Source organism: Geotrypetes seraphini, chromosome 2, assembly GCF_902459505.1.
Source record: "Geotrypetes seraphini chromosome 2, aGeoSer1.1, whole genome shotgun sequence".
Taxonomy (NCBI): domain Eukaryota; kingdom Metazoa; phylum Chordata; class Amphibia; order Gymnophiona; family Dermophiidae; genus Geotrypetes; species Geotrypetes seraphini.
This window is the reverse complement of record NC_047085.1, coordinates 89,971,749-89,991,025: the sequence shown is the minus strand read 5'-3', so window position 1 is coordinate 89,991,025 and position 19,277 is coordinate 89,971,749. Positions and strand designations below refer to the sequence as shown.

General features: G+C 46.5%; 1 protein-coding gene across 1 annotated transcript in view; it reads left to right on the top strand.

Moving 5' to 3' along the window:
* Positions 1–19,277, top strand: part of ZBTB10 (zinc finger and BTB domain containing 10) — a 139,153-nt gene that overhangs the window by 22,979 nt on the left and 96,897 nt on the right. Inside the window, exon 2 of the mRNA XM_033933709.1 lies at positions 13,497–14,394. Within this exon, the coding sequence (XP_033789600.1) occupies positions 13,497–14,394 (898 nt within the window). The remainder of the gene's footprint in view (positions 1–13,496; positions 14,395–19,277) is intronic.

Here is a 19,277-nt window from a genome sequence, read left to right as displayed (position 1 = left end):
GAACCTCAGCAGGCCGTTTTAAATAGGAATGGCAGCGGTGACTGGAGGGAGGGGAAGAGGAAAAAGAAGGGCCATGGAGCAGGCAAGAAAGGGGGCTGTTTTGGTGGGAGGGTTGTGCAGATAGCAATCATGGGGGGGGGGGGGCGAACAGAAAGGGGCCATGGAGCAGGCATTGCAGAACAGGGGGAGAGGGAAAGGAGGCTGCTTTGGGGGAGGGGTGTGCTGGGGGCCACGGAGCAGTTAGGCATTGCAGAACAGGGGGAGATGGAAAGGGGGCTGCTTTGGCAAGCAGGGGGGCCAGGGAGACAGACAGAAAGAAAGACGGACAGACAGGGGACCAGGGAGAGACACAGACACAAATAATGACAGACAGACAGCGTCCAAGGAGAGAGAGACAAATAAAAAAATCCCAGACATACAGACATCTATTCTGGGCGGCGGGAGGAAGGCAGTATGGAGTGCTGCTGGGAGGAGGGCTTCGAGCCGCACAAGACTGTCCCCAAAGCCCCTGCGGAGAGTTGGGCCAACTTCTCCTTCCTCACCGACGCCGAAGAAGCTGCAGGCCCCGCTCCCTGTCGCGCTCTGAGCACTCACAATTGGCTGAAGGGTGTCATGCCAATGCTGCAGGTACAGGGGGATGCTTTTGTTGCAGAGGTGTGCTGGGGGGTAGACAGCTTTGCTCGCGGGGGGAGGGGGAAGACACAAGGGGGTTAGGGAGAGGGAAAGGGGTATGCGAGGGGCAGACAGCTTTGCTCTGGGGGGCGGGGGAATGACACAAGGACACAGACACAAAGAATGACACACACGGGGCCAGAGAGACAGCCAGTGTCCAAGGAGAGAAAAACAAATAAACATAGACAGACAGACAGCTGTCAAGGGGAGAGAGAGAAAGAAAGAAAGACAGACACACACATCTATTCTAGCACCCGTTAATGTAACGGGCTTAAAGACTAGTAGTAATATATAATTCATGTTAAGGGGCAAATAAGGTATTCTTGACATCGGTTCTTGTCATCAGCAGCAGATGAATCCAGACGAATGGGTTAAGTCCACCTACCAGCAGACGGAGATAGAGAGCACAAAGTTGAGCTCTGGCATAAGTGCAATATGCTGCCTGGTGATTCAGTATTCTCTATCTGTGCAGGCAGATGGATGGTCTCTAACCTGCTCCTGGTCTTATCTGCTGCTCAACATGACTTCTTACATGGCTTGGTCCAGCTAAGGGTGCAGCTTCGCTCCTGTTTTGGCTCTGCTGACTCTGTGAGCATGGGGATAGGCTTCCTGGGTGCCTGATCTGGATATAGCTGGTGGTGCTAGTTCCCTACCCATCACTTCTAGCCCTTTCTGACTGTGGCCTGCACTCCTGACCCTCCTTAAAAAGAAAATCAAACCAGAACACCTTGGCTTTTAAATCCAGAGGGAATGTAGTAGAGTGGGGCCAGTTCTAGTGTTCAGCCTGGAGCCCTGCTCTTCTATCCCGTGAGTATGCCTTTGGGTTCTCTGGCTGCGGGGTATCTGCCCGCCCAGGTGGGTGTATGCATGTGTTAGCACCTGGACCTCTTCCTCTTAACCGCCAGCATGTTCCACACCTGATCCCTTTTCTCTATTTTGGCTAGAGGACATCGTTTCTCTATCTTGGCGACAGGAAGGATTCACACTCTGGACCCTTCTCATTACTGACACCACTGTTTCCTTTGATCCTCCTTCAGTTGCTTTCTGGTGCCCTTTTATTAGTTTGCAGTTGGTTTTGGAAACAGAACCAGGCTCAGTGAATGGGTGCTTGAATTGGGTCTCTGCGGTGGTTTTTGGCAGGCTGTGTCCGGCAGGACGTGATGTTTCAGGGCATTCAAAACAAAACAAAAATAAGAGAACCCAAAGTGGGGAAGAAAATAACTAATTTCTATGTCACTGCAGACGCAGTTTATTCCTGCTGTCGGGTTTCCATGGCTGCCTTCTTCTGCATGCTTATCTATTTTGGGTGGCGTGTGAGTAAGCTGCTGTCTTAGGATGGAACCTAAGCACAGCTGTACTGCTCGGTTCTCGCCTGTCCCCAGCTATTTTTGACCTGCGCATCCAAGTTTGGGGCACTTTTAGCTGTACATGCAGCTTTAGCCGTTCGTCAAAGCTCTGCTTCCCACTTCACAGTTTGTCGTGGGTTGTTTTGGGCTTGCTGCGTGAGCAGTTATCAGAATCCGTGCTCTGCTTTTTCCTCACAAAACACACCAAAGCACTCTTTAGTTTTCTGGTGGGCCTGCCATTGGCAGGCCTGGCAGTAGTTCTTCCCCCCTTTTTTTTCTTTTTGGGTGGTCCTGGCCTAGTCTCCTGGCCCTGTTGTAGGCAGATATAGCCATGCATGTCAGTTGGTGCACTTTTGTAATGGCACTGAATATACTTGGGCCTCGACCTTTGGACCCAAGTATATTCAGTGCCATAAAGAGGTGCACTATCTGACACGCATGGCCACATCTGGAGGGCCGTTTTTATTTATCTCCCCTTTGTTTAAAAAAACAACCCCCCATTCCAAAGAAAGTGTATTCTTTCCATGCTGAACGTCTGTCAGTTCTGTTTTGCTTCAGACCTTTCGCTGTCTGTTTCTGGGCAGTACTACCACAACTATAAAACATCTGTAGCGCTGATAGGCATATGCAGCACTGTACATTTGACGTTTCAAAAGACAGTCCTTACTCAGAAGAGCTTATAGCCTAACTTGGATAGACAAGGCTGTACACCATTGGACCTTGCCTTGGGCTGGCGCTAGAGATCACAGCCTCTGGCCTTGGGGAGCAGTTAGCCGGCCGGGGAGTCAGCGTGGTGGCTGCTTTGCTGGAGGTATCTGTCATTTGCCATTTCCATTCTGGTCAGGCTATGGTGTCTGGCATCAACATGATGGTCAGGCTGTGGCAAGTCCTTTTTACTAGTACCACAGGCACCAAGGGAGACCTTGTAGCTCCAGTACAGCTTAGGCTGTCTGGCTTACTCAGTAGTGCAAGAACTGGTCCTTTCCTCTGCAATTGACATTCTTTGGCCTTTCTCTCTCATCTCTGGCCCAACCCTACTGTGTGGAGCTCCCTATGGCCTTGGGGTTTTATTGTTTCTCTATGTGGTCTGGGACCACTGCTTTTTCTGGACATACCTTCTTGGCCTTGTTGGGTTTTCTGATGTGCTTCTGGCACAGAAGGTTCACTTCTTTGTTCGCTGGTGTGAAATAAGTTCTTAGCCTTCCAATTCTGCATAGTCTGAAAGTCTATTTCACCACTCGGCGGCTGTGACCTAGGCTCCTTCACTTCCTTGCGGAGCGGAAGGTAATCCGTGAAGAGCTCTCCCCTGCAGGCTGTTGCAGCGGGTTCTGCCTGCTACTAATCCTGGCCTCTGATCTCCTGAGGGTCCAGTTGGCTTTCTGCCTGTTTCCGCGTTTCCAAAGCTTCACTTGTTTGACGTTGCCACCTTTCTCCTGGTTGAAGTCCTTTTCTTGGGCCTTCCCTATCTCTGCGACTCCATTTCTGAACGTGGTATGGGTCTCCTTCGGCCAGGCTTACCCTTTGGATTTAGAGCTCCGGCACGCAGCTCCAGCTGAGTGTGATGCAGTGGTTAAAGCTACAGCCTCAGCACTCTGCTCCTTGTGAGCGCGGGCAAGTCACTTGACCCCCCCCTTCATTGCCCCAGATACATTAGATATATTGTGAGCCTGTCGGGACAGATAGAGAAAAATGCTTGCATATCTGAGTAAATTCATGTAAACCGTTCTGAGCTCTCCTGGGATAATGGTATAGAAAATTGAATAAATAAATACTACACTAAGGCTCCGTCTTTGAGTTCCGAGCACAGCTTCATCTGCCAGGTGGCCTTCTCCTAGTCTGGCCACGGCCCTATCTCTAGTTATTGAGCCCAGCTCCGTTTGCCTCCTGGAGCAGCCTCATCTTTGGATGTAGGGTTCGGCTCTTTCTTAGCTGTCAACCACGACGACTCTTTGACTGTTTGGCACAGCTCCATCTTTGGTTGATGCATGGGGTTCCATTTCACTATCAGGCATAATTCCTTCATTGGCTGTAGAGCTCCATCTTTGGTTGATGCATGGGGCTCCATTTCACTATCAGGCATAATTCCTTCAAGGTGGATTCTCCTGCCTGGCATAGTATGGTTCCATGTTTGGCTGTAAAGCACAATTCTAGTGGCCTGTTTGCCTCCATGATGCAGTGCTTTCTTTGGTGTCCCCAGCGGCTTCTCTTCCTGGTTTGGCATGGTTCTATCGTTTGGCATGGCTCAGCTCCGCCTTCAGATGTAGGGCGTGGTTAGACTTGTAGGTTTGGTGCAGCTCCCTCTCTGCATGCATAGGTTGGCTCCCCTTTCCTGCTTGGCACTGGTCCATCTTTGAATGTAGATTGCCACTTTGGATGCCTGCCTCACGCATCCCCTTCTTTAGATGTTGCTTGCCAACTTGTATGCTTCCCTAGCATGTCTCCATCTTCGATGCAGAACACCGCTTTGGATACCAATGTGGGCCGAGTCCACTTTCAGAGATGAACTGCCGACTTGGATGCCTACTTGGTACGGTTCCATCTTTGGATGTTGAACACTGCTTTACATGACTATTTGGTGTGGCTGCTTTGGATGCTTACTGGGTGCTGCCCCCTCTTCAGATGTTGGATACCATTGTGGATGTTTGCTTAATGCGTCTCCTTAGAATGTATAACACCCCTCTGGATGCCTGCTTCATGTACCTACATCTTAGGATGTGGACAACCTCGTTAGTCGTACTCTTCTCGTGTCTTCTTCTTGGGATGTAGACAGTCGCTTGGCATGTCTGTCGGATGTGTCTCTGGGTGCCTCTCCTCCTTTCTGGCAGGCCGCAGTTATGGACGCTACCTGGCCATGTGTCCATCTCTGGAAGTATTGCCCCTTTATAGCACACTCCTCACTCCATAGTATCCAGGGATGACTTTAGGTTGGAGCACAGCCCTTTTGAACTGTCGTCCGTAGCGTGGGGTCAGGATGTGCACAGCTCTCGACTCCGGTCATTTTTACCACTTGCTGTTCTGAATCGTTCATTCTTCTCCATCTCTAAATCTGGACAGCGCTCTTGTTTTCCGGTGTAGCTTGGCCCCTTCTCTGTCTGTAGGGTGATAACTCCTTCGTGCATCTCCATCTTCAGATGTAGGCTGCCACAGTGCCTGCTTGGCATGTCTCTGTCTTTGGCTGTTGAATGCCACAGTGTTTTCTGGTGTGGTGCGATTCCATCTTCTGCTGTAGAACATAAGAATTGCCGCTGCTGGGTCAGACCATCGTGCCCAGCAGTCCGCTCACGCGGTGGCCCTCTGGTCAAAGACCAGCACCCTAACTGAGACTAGCCCTTCCTGTGTATGTTCTGGCCCTACCTGCGTACGTTCTGGCTCAGCAGGAACTTGTCTAACTTTGTCTTGAATCCCTGGAGGGTGTTTTCCCCTATGACAGACTCCGGCAGAGCGTTCCAGTTTTCCACCACTCTCTAGGTGAAGAAGAACTTCCTTATGTTCGTACGGAATCTATCCCCTTTCAATTTTAGATAGTTCCCTCTCGTTCTCCCTACCTTGGAGAGGGTGAACAACCTGCCGTTATCTACCAAGTCTATTCCCTTCAGTACCTTGAATGTTTTGATCATGTCCCCTCTCAATCTCCTCTGTTCGAGGGAGAAGAGGCCCAGTTTCTCTAATCTTGCTTTGTACAGCAACTCTTCAGCCCCTTAACCATCTTAGTCGCTCTTCTCTGGACCCTTTTGAGTAGTACCGTGTCCTTCATTGATGGCGACCAGTGCTGGATGCAGTATTCCAGGTGAGGGCGCACCATGGCCCGGTACAGCACATGATAACCCTCTCTGATCTGCTCATGATTCCCTTCTTTTCATTCCTAGCATTCTGTTTGCCCTTTTCGCCGCCACAGCCACACATTGCATGGAGGGCTTCATTGACTTGTCGATCAGAACTCCCAAGTCTCTTTCCTGGGAGGTCTCTCCAAGTACTGCCCCGGACATCCTGTATTAGTGCATGAGATTTTTGTTACCTACATGCATCGCTTTACACTTACCCACATTGATGCCATGTTGATGCCCATTCCTCTAACCTGATTATGTCACGTTGCAGATCTTTGCAATCTCTCTGCATCTTCACCACTCGGAATAACTTCGTATCGTCCGCAAATTTAATCACCTCACTCGTCGTATCAATGTCCAGATCGTTTATAAAGATGTTGAGGAGCATGGGTCCAAGCACCGAGCACTGCGGCACCCCACTGGTGACACTCCTCCAGTCTGAGTATTGTCCATTTACCCTCACTCTCTGTTTCCTATGATCCAGCCAGTTTTTAATCCAAGTGAGTATTTCACCCTCAATTCCATGGCTCGTAATTTTCCGAAGAATCTTGTCAAACACCTGAAAATCTAGATATACCTTTGTCTATCTGCCTGTTTATTCCTTCAAAGAAGTGCAGCAAGTTCATCAAACACGATCTGCCTTTTGCTAAAACCGTGCTGACTGGTCCTCATCAGCCCATGTCTGTTAAGGTGATCAATGATGTGGCCCTTTATCAGCCCCTGTACCATCTTACCCGGTGCCGAGGTCAGACTCTGCGATCTGTAATTTCCCGGATCTCCTTTCAAACCTTTCTTGAAGATCGGCGTAACATTTGCCACCTTCCAGTCTTCCGGAATCTTTCCCGATTTGATCGATAGATTGGCTATTAGTTGAAGCAGTTCAGCTATGGTCCCTTTCAGTTCCTTGATGACCCTCAGATGGATGCCATCCGGTCCCAGGGATTTATCGCTCTTAAGCCTTTCAATCTGTCTATACATCTCCTCTAGGCTGACTGTCAATCCTCTGAGCTTTCCGTCTTTGTTTCCAGCATATAGCCTGATAGGTTCCGGTATGCTGTGTAAATCTTCTTTGGTAAATACAGACACAAAAAATGTGTTCAGTTTGTCAGCAATTGCTTTGCCTTTTTTAGCGCTCCCTTTATTCCATGGTCATCCAACGGTCCCACTGCTTCCTTCGCAGGTCGTTTCCCTTTAATATATTGAAAGAACGGCTTGAAGTTCTTTGCCTCCTTGGCTATTTTTTCCTTGTAGTCCCTTTTGGCCCCTTTTACCGCCTTATGGGACCTGCGTTGATGTTGTTTGTGCTTGTTCCAGTTTTTGTCCGTTTTTGACCTTTTCCATTCCTTGAACAAAGTTTTTTGTCTCTGATCGCTTCCTTCACCTCTACAGTGAGCCACGCGGTTCTTTGTTCTTTTTCCTCTTGGATCCCTTGTTGATACACAGTATATATAGATTTTGCACCTCGATGACTGTGTCCTAAAAAGTGACCAAGCTTGCTCTAGTGTTTTTACGGTGCTTATCCTCTTCTTAATATTCTTCCCTACCATGAGTCTCATCCCTTCGTAATTCCCTTTTCGGAAGTTCAGTGCCATGGCTGTTTTGGACTGATGTTTTTCTCCTGTATCCAGATCGAAGCGGATCATATTGTGATCGCTGTTTCCCAGAGTCCCTTCTACTTCTACATCTTGTGCTGGTCCTCGTAGGTCATTTAGAATTAAGTCCAGAATTGCATTTCCTCTAGTATTTTCCTTGACAAGTTGTTCCAGAAAGCAATCGCCTACAGCATCCAAGAACTTGGTCTCCCTAACGCAGCCAGAGGTGCCTAGGCTCCAGTCTATCCCTGGATAGTTGAAGTAACCCATGATAACTGGGTTGCCTCCCTTGCAGTTGCGTTTAATCTTGTCTGTCATTTCTCCGTCAATTTCTTTGGACTGCCCTGGGGGTCGGTAGTAGATGCCGATCTTCGTTTCCAGGCCCTTTGTTCCCGGAATTTTGATCCATTGATACTCTAACTTATCTGACAGTTGTGGCATGTTCTCTCCGGTAGATTCAATTTCCTCTTTGACGTATATGGCAATGCCCCCACCTTTTTGGACCACTCTGTCTCTGCGGTATAGTTTGTATCCCGGTAGCACAGTATCCCAGACGTTTTTCTCAGTCCACCATGTTTCTGTGATGCCTATGATGTCAATGTTATCTTTTTGTGCCATAGCTTCTAATTATGAGTCCTGTATCCCTAGTGGACTATGTCCTTTAAGGCTTTTATGTGGATGATTTATTTTTATGTGGATGAAATAATTTTATGTGGATGATTTCAGTGTACCTTTGGAACTTTGACACTTTCAAATGAAGTCTATTTAGGAACATTGTCACTCCACAGAGTTTTTTTTAGTTTTCTATAGCTTTTAATTCACCCATCTTATTCCTAAGGCTCTTTGCGTTTGTGTACATACACTTGAGTTTGCGGCCTGTTCTTTTCTTGCATTTCCTTCCCTCGTGTGTCCATTTCGATCTGTCTTGCCTGTGATCCGGTGAGTCTTTCCCTTTATCTTCTTGTACGGTATCCTCCGGGTATACCGGTTCCCGAACCATCGACTCTCTCTGTCGGTCGACTGTTGGCTTTCCCCCTCTTTGGTTAAAAACTTCTCAACTTCTCTCTTGATGTTGCTTGCAAGTAACCTCGTTCCATCTCTGCTGAGGTGGAGTCCGTTCTTCCTGTATAGCTTGCTCTTCTCCCAGAACGCTGTCCAGTTGCACACAAAGTGGAATCCTTCCTCACACCAGCGCCACATCCATGTGTTGACTGCTTGCAGCTCCATCTGCCTCTTTTCATCAGCCCTGGGTACCGGCAGGATCTGCAAGCATGCTATCATCTGCATTCTGGTCTTCAGCTTCCTTCCTAGCATCCGGAACTGGTCCTTCAGTCCTTCCCTGTTGTAGTTCCTATTGCTCATGTTGTTCATCCCTACATGGATCACCACCGCCGTATCTTCTCCTTCCACACTGTCAACAATCCTGTCGATGCGGCTCACTATGTCTTCTACCTTGGCTTCCGGTAGGCAGGTCACCAGCCGATCCAGTCTTCCTCCTGCTATGTGGCTGTCGACTCGTCTGATGATGGAGTCCCCCACAACGATTGCTGTCCTCTCTATCTTCTCTTGATTCTCTGGTGTATGTCCATCTCTCCAGTCGCAGGTCCGTATCCTTCATTCCCGCTGCAGTGCCACCCATTTCTTCGTGGTGGTTGTCCGTTGGGTGGTCCACACTCTCCATAGGTGTATTTCGGCAGTTCCACTGTTGCTGGTGATTTTCCACACCCTCCCTGTATGCCTCCTCTATGACTTCTTCCTCGATGGTGTCCTCTGTCTTGATGTTCTCTGTATCTCTGTCTCCTTCCTCCGCTGCTAGAAGTGTCTTCAGTTCCAGTATTCTACCCTCCAGGAGTCTGACTTGTTTCTTCAGGCTCTTCAGTTCTCCGCATCGAGCGCATACGTAAGACCGCCTGCCAGAATGCTGCTTGAGATGCTTGCTTCGCGTGTCTGAATGCTGGCGTCTCATATCTCTAGCTGGTCTGGGTGCCTGTTTCATGTGTCTGGGTGCCAGCTTATCCCATCTCTAGCGGGTCTGGATGCCTGCTTGCTGCTCCTCCCCTCTGGATGTAGAGCACTGCTCTGCTTATCTAGCTGATGTGTTCTCTTCTTTCTAGACATGGTGCTCCGTTGTGTTCCTTTCCTCTGGATGTAGAGCAGTGCTCTGCATCTCTAGCTGACATGTTCTCCTCTTTCCAGGCACAGTGCTCTGTTGACTGACCTGCTTGATGCAATCTCTTGCTACATGTTGAGCAAACACTGGACTGCCCAGGGGGGCTTATCACTTAACAGCACATTGACAGTCTATACAGCCTTTTCTGGCATCCTTTGGGCTCTCTCTTCATCTGGCGTCTGCTTTCTCCATGGCCTTGGAGGTGGCCTGTTTTGATCTTTGGCTTGTCTTGGACCACATCTCAACTGGCTAATCCTTCCTTTTCTGGGTCATGGGGATCCTCCAGTCTTGATGGACTTTCTGGCTGCATTCTGCTCTATGGCCCACCCTCTTATGCATTGCTTTGTTACATCCCATTCATCTGGATTCATCTGCTGCTGATGACAAGGAAAGTAACATTATGCATCTTACCTGATAATGTTCATTCCTTTAGTCACAGCAGATGCATCCAGAGCTCCGCCCTTAGTTGCTTTGTTTGTTTTTCTTTTGCCTTTACTCCATAGGATTTAGCCCTATGGACAGACTCGAGGTGGATCCCACAGATGTAAAGAGGGAGTTTTGTGCTGCTTGGCCTGTTGGGAGGAATACTGAATTGCCAGTGAGCATACCATCGCATATATACCAGAGCTCAACTTTGTGCTCTCTATCTCCGCTTGCTAGTAGGTGGACTTAACCCAGTCATCTGGATTCATCTGCTGTGACTAAGGGAACAAACATTATCAGATAAGATGCAAACTGTTACTTTACAAGCTAACAACAGTTGTCCTTAAAAGGCTTGTATGTTAAGAAAATATATGGTTGCTGCACAAAAGAGATACTTTACTATTTAGATGGATGTGTTATAAAAGATCAGTGATTTTACCAGATCCTTTTAAGTCAGTGTTTCTCAACGTGTGATACGCGGGCCGCCTGTTGGGGGTGCGCGGCCTGCCTCCCGCTGGGGATCCCTGCCTGCCCTCCGCAGAAGCCGCTGCCAGCAGAGATCCCTCCCTGCCTCCCCGCCCTTTGCACCACCCCCGCCCTCGAAACTGACCCTGCCACCTTGCCAGAGCTGACACGCTCCATCAGCAACTCCGCATAGGGACAGACCAGGGCATGTGCAGCGATTTGCATATAGCCGGCCCACAAGCCTTCTCCCCTCCCCTGACATCAATTCTGACATCGGAGAAAAGGTTGCAGGCCACCCAGGAAGCAATTGACTGGCCCAGAACCTTCTCTGTGACATCAGGAGGAAGGAGGAAGGCTTGTAGCTGGCTGCGTGCAGCGTGTGAGTCGCTGCACGTGCCCTAGCCCGTCTCTGCACTGGTTGCTGCTGGATGCTGCTGATGAAGTGTGTTGCTGATTGAGCTGTCTTGCGCCCTCTTCAGGGAATGTTGATCTCCTGTTGGAGTCCGCATAGAGATCTGCTGCATCTACGACCCCTTTGGTTTATGGAGGTTTCTCACGGTGTTGCCTGTTAGTTGAATTTTTTCTTTCTCTTCAGGGGCATTCCCCTTCGGATTTCCACTTGGGTGATCTTGATGATGGACGCTAGCCTTTGTGAGTGGGGGGTGGGGAGAGTATGCCAGGTTCAGGGATGGTGGTCTCCTTTCAAGAGGAAGTGGTCGATAAGTGCTTGGAGTTTCAGGTGATCCAGTTGGGGCTCTACTGCTCGTTGAGAGTGCATGCCAGAATGGAGCGGTTCAAGTCTTTTCGGACAATGCTACAGTAGAAGCCTATGTCGATCCTCAAGAGAGCACCAGAAGTGCTCCTCTACAGCGGAAGGCTCAAATGCTCTTTTGCTGGGCAGGAAACAATCTTCTGGCATCTTTGACGGCGCATGTAGCAGGAGTAGGCAACCTGCAAGTAGATTATCTCATAAGAATAGCCATCCTGGGTCAGACCAATGTCCATCAAGCCCAGTAGCCCATTCTCATGGTGGCCAAATTTCAAGGAGAAGCAGTGCTACCGATCCAGGAGAAGCAGTGACTTCCCCTATGTCTTTCTCAATAACAGACTATGGACTTTTCCTCCTGGAAATTGTCCAAACCTTTCTTAAAACCAGCTATGCCATCTGCTTTTACCACAACCTCTGGCAAATGCATTCCAGAGCTTAACTATTCTCTGACTGAAAAAAATATTTCTTCCTGTTGGTTTTAAAAGTATTTCCTTGTAACTTCGAGTGTCCCTTAGTCTTTGTACCTGTTCTGCTGCATTCAGGATTTTGTAGACTTCATCATATCTCCCCTCAGCTGTCTTTTTTCCAAGCTGAAGAGCCTTAACCTTTTTAGTCTTTCCTCATACAAGGTGTTCATCCCCTTTATCATCTTGGTCGCTCTTCTTTGATCCTTTTCTAGTGCCACTATATCTTGAGATAGAGACCAGAATTGAACGCAATCCTCCAGATGAGGTCGCACCATGGAGCGATACAGGGGCATTATAAAAGTATTGATAACCATCCCTTTTTAAATAATTTCTGGCATCCAGTTTGCTTTTTTGGCCGCCACAATACATTGGGTGGAATGTTTCATTGTATTGTGTCTGATGACATCCAGGTCCTTTTCTTGGGAACTAACCCCAACGGTGGAACCTAGCATCCGGTAACTGTGGTTTGGGTTATTCTTTCCAATGTGTCAAACTCTGGATCCTGGGGAATGCTCTCTGTCCCAGAGAGCCTTCACATGTATAGTAGAGAGATGGGATTGTCCAATGTTCAGCCTGATGGCATCGGCATCCAGCGAGAAGGCGGCTTGGTTCTTTGGCCACCATCGCAATCCAGGAAGCGAAGGATTGGATGCCATGGTGCAGCCGTGTCCATAGGAGGGTCTTCTCTATATCTTTCCTGCATGGCCTATGATAGGCTGTCTTCTGTGAATAATCAAGACACACTAGCATCGAATGATTCTTATGACACCCGATTGGCCAAGGCACCCATGGTATGCAGACCTTTACAAAGTTTTACAGGATAGATGTGGCCAAGGGGGATTCCGCATTTGGATCTTTGGCTCTTGCAGCCGGCTCATCAGTCCCTCCCTGAATTTGAGGGATTGCTGTGTTACATCTCACATGTTCAGGAATTGAGTGGGATTGTACAAGAATGAAAAATTAGGTTCCTACCTTGGTAAGCATTTTTCTTATAAATCTACATTCAGTTCCTGAAGTCCGCCCTGGGAGTCGCTGATTCATCGTTGTCTGCCTCAATAAGTACTGGTAAGTTGGACTTTTGTTTCTTTGACCAGCCTTTCCAAGATTAACATCCACAACTATTGTACATTTTACTCTGGGAGGGTCTCTCCTTGATGGGTCCTGTACTGACAGTGCGGGTCGAGTCTCCTTGTTTTCAATGTTTGGTTATTCAAGTTACAAAGAATGGTTGGTGGTTGTTATGATGTTTTTTAAATACGAGCAGATTAGACTCATTTCTCGGGGAGTTTCCCCTTACCACTCTCTTTTCTGTGTCTTCTACAAGAATGGTTGTCTGCTTTGTCACACACTGGAAGTTGGAGGACAGTCTAGAGACAAGAGGTGGAGCAAAAAGCTGTGCTAATGAGGCTTCCTACAAGGTGGGATTGACTACCCACTTGTTCAGGAATTGAGTGTGGATTTACAAAAAAGAAGATTACCAAGGTAAAAACCTAATCTTTCCATCTACCTCTTTTCTATAAAAACAGAGTGGCTTATGATATTTATAAGTTAGTAGAGCTATGTTGAACAGGAGAATTTATATCTTGTACAATGTGTCTGAGCCATTGGGATAGCTTGTGATCATTGTTGCTTGAGTATGCTGCAGTGGACATTTTTTCAGAGGATTTTTTTTTTCTTTCAATTCTTTTTTTATGAGCTAGTTTGTGTTTGATCAGTTGTTGTAATTTGTTTTCTAAACATATTTATAATTTGATTTATTCAAATGCAGGAACCGGAAATTAAGGAAGAGCTGACTGAAGTTTTCAATGATTATAATGCTAAACCAAATGAAAATTCATACTGCTATCAGCTTTTGCAAGAATTAAATGAACAGAGGAAGAAAGGCATTCTTTGTGACGTTAACATTGTGGTGAGCGGGAAGGTTTTCAGAGCTCATAAGAACATCCTGGTTGCTGGCAGCCGTTTCTTCAAAACTTTGTATTGCTTTACAAATAAGGAAAGCCGTGACCAAACCACTGTTACCTATTTAGATGTTGCTGCTGTGCAAGGTTTCTCTGTTATCTTGGACTTCATGTATTCTGGTAATCTGGTGCTTACAAGTCAAAATGCCATTGAAGTGATGTCAGTGGCCAGCTACCTTCAGATGACAGAAGTTGTTCAAGCCTGTCGCAATTTTATCAAGGATGCCTTAAACATAAGCAAGAAATTGGAAGCTCCAGAGACTGTGGTAGTGAACTATAACAAAAGAAACACCATAAACAGGGAAGGTGTGGTATCGGTGGAACAGAAAACTGGCAGTTTTTGGGCAACGCGCAATCTTACTAATTTAGCAAGTAGCTTAAAGAATGAGAATGATGGTTATAGTCTGGATGAGGGCCAAATAGAAAACTACCAAACCAATGACTCTAGTTGGATTCAGGATAGCTCTCCTGAAGTGACTGAAATTGAACCTCAGGGTCAAGGAAAAGTTTTTGTATGGAATGATGTGGGCTCACATACACTGTCATTACAAGAACCTGGCAAACCCAGGAGGAAAAACCAGACTACAAAAAGATTTATTTATAATATACCACCAAATAATGAAGTACATTTAGAAAGTGGCTCAATGGTGCAGCCATCTATGTCATTCTTAGAAGAAGATTTACAGTGTTTTCAGGATGGAGCAGGTAAGCTGTTTATTTCAAAAGTACATTGAAATACTTTGAAAAAATTTCCCATACAGAATAGTGCTTTGGTCTTGTAGCACACTAATAACATTTGTTTTTAATAACTGTAAATCACCTTGATATACTTTAGTTTGAAATACAGTATATCAAATTTTATTAAATTAAATGTGTGAATTTATAATCCAGTAGTTAATGGATTCTGCTAACAAAGAAAACCTGTATAATGGTGCATTTTGTGGGAAATTCTAAAACCATACCTAAACTTAGATGTTGGTGGCATTGAAAAACACCTTTAAAAATGGCAAGGTTTGAATGCCTACTGATGCCTAAATAAAAAGCACTGGAATCGCGACTAGGTAGCCACTTTAGGCCTCAGAATGCCAAAGTAGGTGTGGCCAATGCCGAAGTGATGTTAGGTGGGCTAAAGCGGTTACCTAGTTGTGATTCATGTGAAGATAGGCACCTGAAATGTAGGCCTGGAAAACCTTGGCCACCTAGCTATGCTGCGGAATCCTAAAGCCAGCCAGCCTGCTCGCCCGCAGCTGCTATAAACTGATTGTGGCAGAGGAATTTATCCCCGATCAGCTGAGCTGGCAGGACTCCCCAAAGCTATGACTTCGGGGAGTCCTGCCGATTGAGCTGATTGGGGGGGAGGGAAATTCCCCTGCCGGAATCAGCTGAGCTAGCTGCGACTACAGAGGATCCCCCACAGTCAGCATGAAGGATGCCTACTCCCTCTTGCCTGACACCCCCCAAAAAAAAATCCACAGCAGGAGGGATGCCCACTCTCTCTTGCCTGAGAACACGCATCCCAAAACCCTGCCCCAACCCCCTCAACCCTGTACCTGGGATGCAACGGGGAGGAGCCTGAGGTTCTGACTGGTCCAGATGGGCCAGGTGAGAAGGGCCTTAGGCACCTGGACCAATCAGGAACTTAGGTCCCTTTCCAGTTCATCCTGCCGGCTCAGCTGATCGGTGATAAATTCCCCTGCCACGATCAGCTTATAGCATTTGCGGGCTGGCTTTAGGATCCCATGGCATAGATAGGCAGCTGAAATATAGGCCAGGGTTTTCCAGGCCTACATTTCAGCCGCCTATCTTAGCTGTTTAGTCATGATTCTGTAACTGGCGCTGTCGTGTGGTTGAGACGTGATCGGCGGCCGCTTTTAAGGTGGCCGCTGACATGGGCTCCGGTTACAGAATCCGGGGATTTGTGACATAAAAGTTTTAACTGTGAATTTGTTACTGTGTTATGTTTTTGTTGTGGGGATGGTTTCCAATATACCAAATATAAAGTAGGAGCTTGACAAGCTCTGTACTTTGATGCTTGCTTTTTTAATTTTTCTTTTTTAACTGCTAGTAAAGGCTGACAAACTGCTACTGAAACTCTCTGACCACTTTTGGCTGAAACCGAAACCTTCATGTATTTGGTTGGTGTGAACCAGTGAGGATGCCTGGGGATTGTCAAAGCTTACAATCGGCAGCCCTCTGCTAAACCCAAAGATTATCCTCCAGTCCCAGGAATTGCAAGCACAGGCTAACAACATTTTAACAAGGACTTCTCAAGTCTGGCATGTTTAGATTTCCAACTCAACGCAAATGTAGTTAAATATTCTTGGAAACTGGAAATTTATGAGACCGTGTGTGGGGGTGGGGGGGGGAAGGGAGTCAAGATAACCAGTTTTTTTATACTTTTCCAAACTATGCACAGTAATATTTAAAAGTAGCATTGAGATGATTCCCATTTTGTATTTAGTTATAAAACTGATTTAAGGACACACATGATATAGATTCTTATTAAAATAGGGTAAAGGAGTCCAGACATTGGTCTACACTGCAGACATCATATGAGCCTGATCTACAGTCCAGAACAAAAGAGCACATTACTGTTAATGGAAGAACTCTGTTCTCTGAAAAATTACAATCCGAGAATTGAGCAATAAATACATTTCTCAAATTATTTTCTAATATATAAACTTAATTTCATTGTAATATAATTTTTCTACTAACACTATAAGCCAGGGGTGTCAAACTCAAACCTACAGGCCAAATTTGGCCTGCAGGATAATTAAATTTGGCCTGCAGTTCCTTCCCTCCCTCCACCTGGCTTCCCGGTCTCCTCTTCAAAGCAGCCTGCAGAGGATCGTTGGACGGCTGTAGTGAACCTAATAAGTTGCTGACGACCTCCACAGCACATTTCCTCTGCCGCAGTCCCGTACGTTAGAGGATGGGCGGGACCATGGCAGAGGGAATGTGCTGTGGAGGCTGACGGCAGTCTGCTAGGAACACTACAGCTGACCGGCGATCCTATGCAGGCTGCTTTGAAGGTGAGACTGGGAAGCTGGAGGAAAACATGCAGGCCTTCGGGCGGGGGGCAGGGTGCAGGCCCTGGTGTAGAAGAACAGGCGGGAACAAAGTTGCATGGCACCCTGAGGAAGTGAATAGAGACCCGTACTCCTACTAGCAAGGGACCAGTGGGGTCTGAGACTGATTTCTAAAAAGACTTTGAAAAAAAATTAGCAGTATCAAAAGTAGTGCTAAGTCACCATGATAGTCTAGGGTGCACCAAGCCACATTTAGGTGGGCAGGAGCATAGCAGCCAGGGCAGGCCTACCATATTCCCAGTTTACAATGTGATGTTTCCTTTGTTAGAAATATTACATTAGTGATTTCTATTCCGCCAATACCTTGCAGTTCAAGGTGGATTACAAAAGAAGTTATCTGGCCATTTCCAGAGGAATTGAAGAGTAGAGCGAGTTGCTTTAGAGCAGTGGTCTCAAACTCGCGGCCCGGGGGCCACATGCGGCCCGCCAGGTACTATTTTGAGGCCCTCTGTATGTTTATCATAATCACAAAAGTAAAATAAAACCATTTCTTGATCATATGTCTCTTTAGCTATAAATTAAAATATTATTATTAAGACTTAACCAAAAAGAAAGGTTTATAAACTATAAAGAGTTTTACCTCATGCAAAATTGTCATTTCTTTAATAAAACATTAACTATTTTTTTCTGAGGCCTTCCAAATACCTACAAATCCAAAATGTGGCCCTGCAAAGGGTTTGAGTTTGAGACCACTGCTTTAGAGGATTGGGATGAGTCTTGCAGTGTTAGTTTGTCTTCAAGAATTTCTTGAATAGGATGGTTTTTATTTCTTTTATAAACGATTTGTAGTATAGAGTCGTTATCAGTAAATTGGAGAGTTGGTAGTCTAGTTTTGCTGCTTGAGTGGCTAGAAGGCCATCGTACAGTTTTTTTTGTTTGACGCCTCTGATTGGGGGATGCGTGAATGGTTTGTGGTTTGTGAGTTCTCCTATGTCTGGTTGAGGTAGTTTGGATTAGATCCTCTCAGGGATCAAGACAGATTCATAGGACCTAGGCGAAGCCAAGCCTCCTATCCTCATTCCTCTTCAACCTCCAAGAAGGTGCAGTGAAGCCAGGGCCAAATTTTTCCTACTAAGGATAGGAGGACGGCTGTTGGCTTATGCGAGGTCTGGGAGCAGATCTTGTCAGACTGCTAGATGCTGGAGATCATTCAGGAAGGGTACAAACTCGATTTCACCCATCCCCTAACAGACTGGTTTGTAGACTCCCCAATGGAGTGCCCAGAAAAGTCATGCAGAGTCTTAGCAACAATACAGAGACTTATATAAATTAGACCATAGATTCAGTGCCGTCAGAAGAATTGGGCTCGAGAGAGGGACCTTGGCGTGATAAGATCTCAAGGCTGCAAAAAATTGTGACACGAGGTGGCTGTAGCCTAAGGACGCTGGGCTGCATAGAGAGAGGAATTGCCAGCAGAAACGGAGCAGTGTTGATATCCCTGTATAAGTCATTGATGAGGCCCCACTTAAAATATTATGTTCCGTTCTGGAGGCCATATTTTGCTAAAGATGTAAAAAGGCTTGAGCAGTCCAGAAGAATGCGATAAAGATGATATCAGGATTGTGCCGAGATGCATATGAGAAGAGGCTTGGAATACCTGAATATGTATACCCTTGAGGAAAGAACGGATAGAGGAAATATGATACAGACATTTAAATACTTGAAAGGTATTAATCTACAAACATATGTATTTCAGAAATGGAGAAGTAGTAAAACTAGAGGACATAATATGAAGTTGCGGGGTGGTAGACTTAGGAGTAACAGACGTCCAATAAATAAACTGAGTGCCCTCAAGATGGGTCCCAAAGTGACGGGCTGGGTCAAGAATTGGTTGAGTGGAAGGCGACAGAGGGATGTTACCAGTGGTGTGCCCCAAGGTTCTATTTTTGGACCTGTTCTTAACATTTTTATAAATGATATTACTGAAGGGTTGTTGGGTAAGATTTGCCTCTTTGTGGATGATATCAAAATCTGCAATAGAATAGACACTCCGGATGGTGTGAATAACATGAAGAAAGACCTAACGAAGCTTGAAGAATGGTTTGAAATTTGACAGCTAAAATTTAATGCTAAGAAATGCAAGGTCATGCATTTGGGCTGCAAAAACCTGAAGGAACGGTACAGTTTAGGGGGTGAAGAACTTTATGTGCATGACAGAAGAGCAGGACTTGGCTGTGATTGTATGTGATGATCTTAAGGTGTCCAAACAGGTTGAAAAGGTGACGGTGAAAGCTAGAAGGATGCTAGGTTGCATAGGAAGGGGTATGTCCAGTAAGAAAAAGGAGGTATTGATGCCCCTGTATAAGACAGACCTCATTTAGAATATTGTGTACAATTCTGGAGGCCGCACCTTCAAAAAGATATAAAAAGGATGGAGTCGGTCCAGAGGAAGGCCACTAAAATGATATGTGGTCTTCATCATAAGATATGGGGACAGACTTAAAGATCTCAATCTGTATACTTTGGAAAGGTGGGAGAGGGGAGATATGATAGAGATGT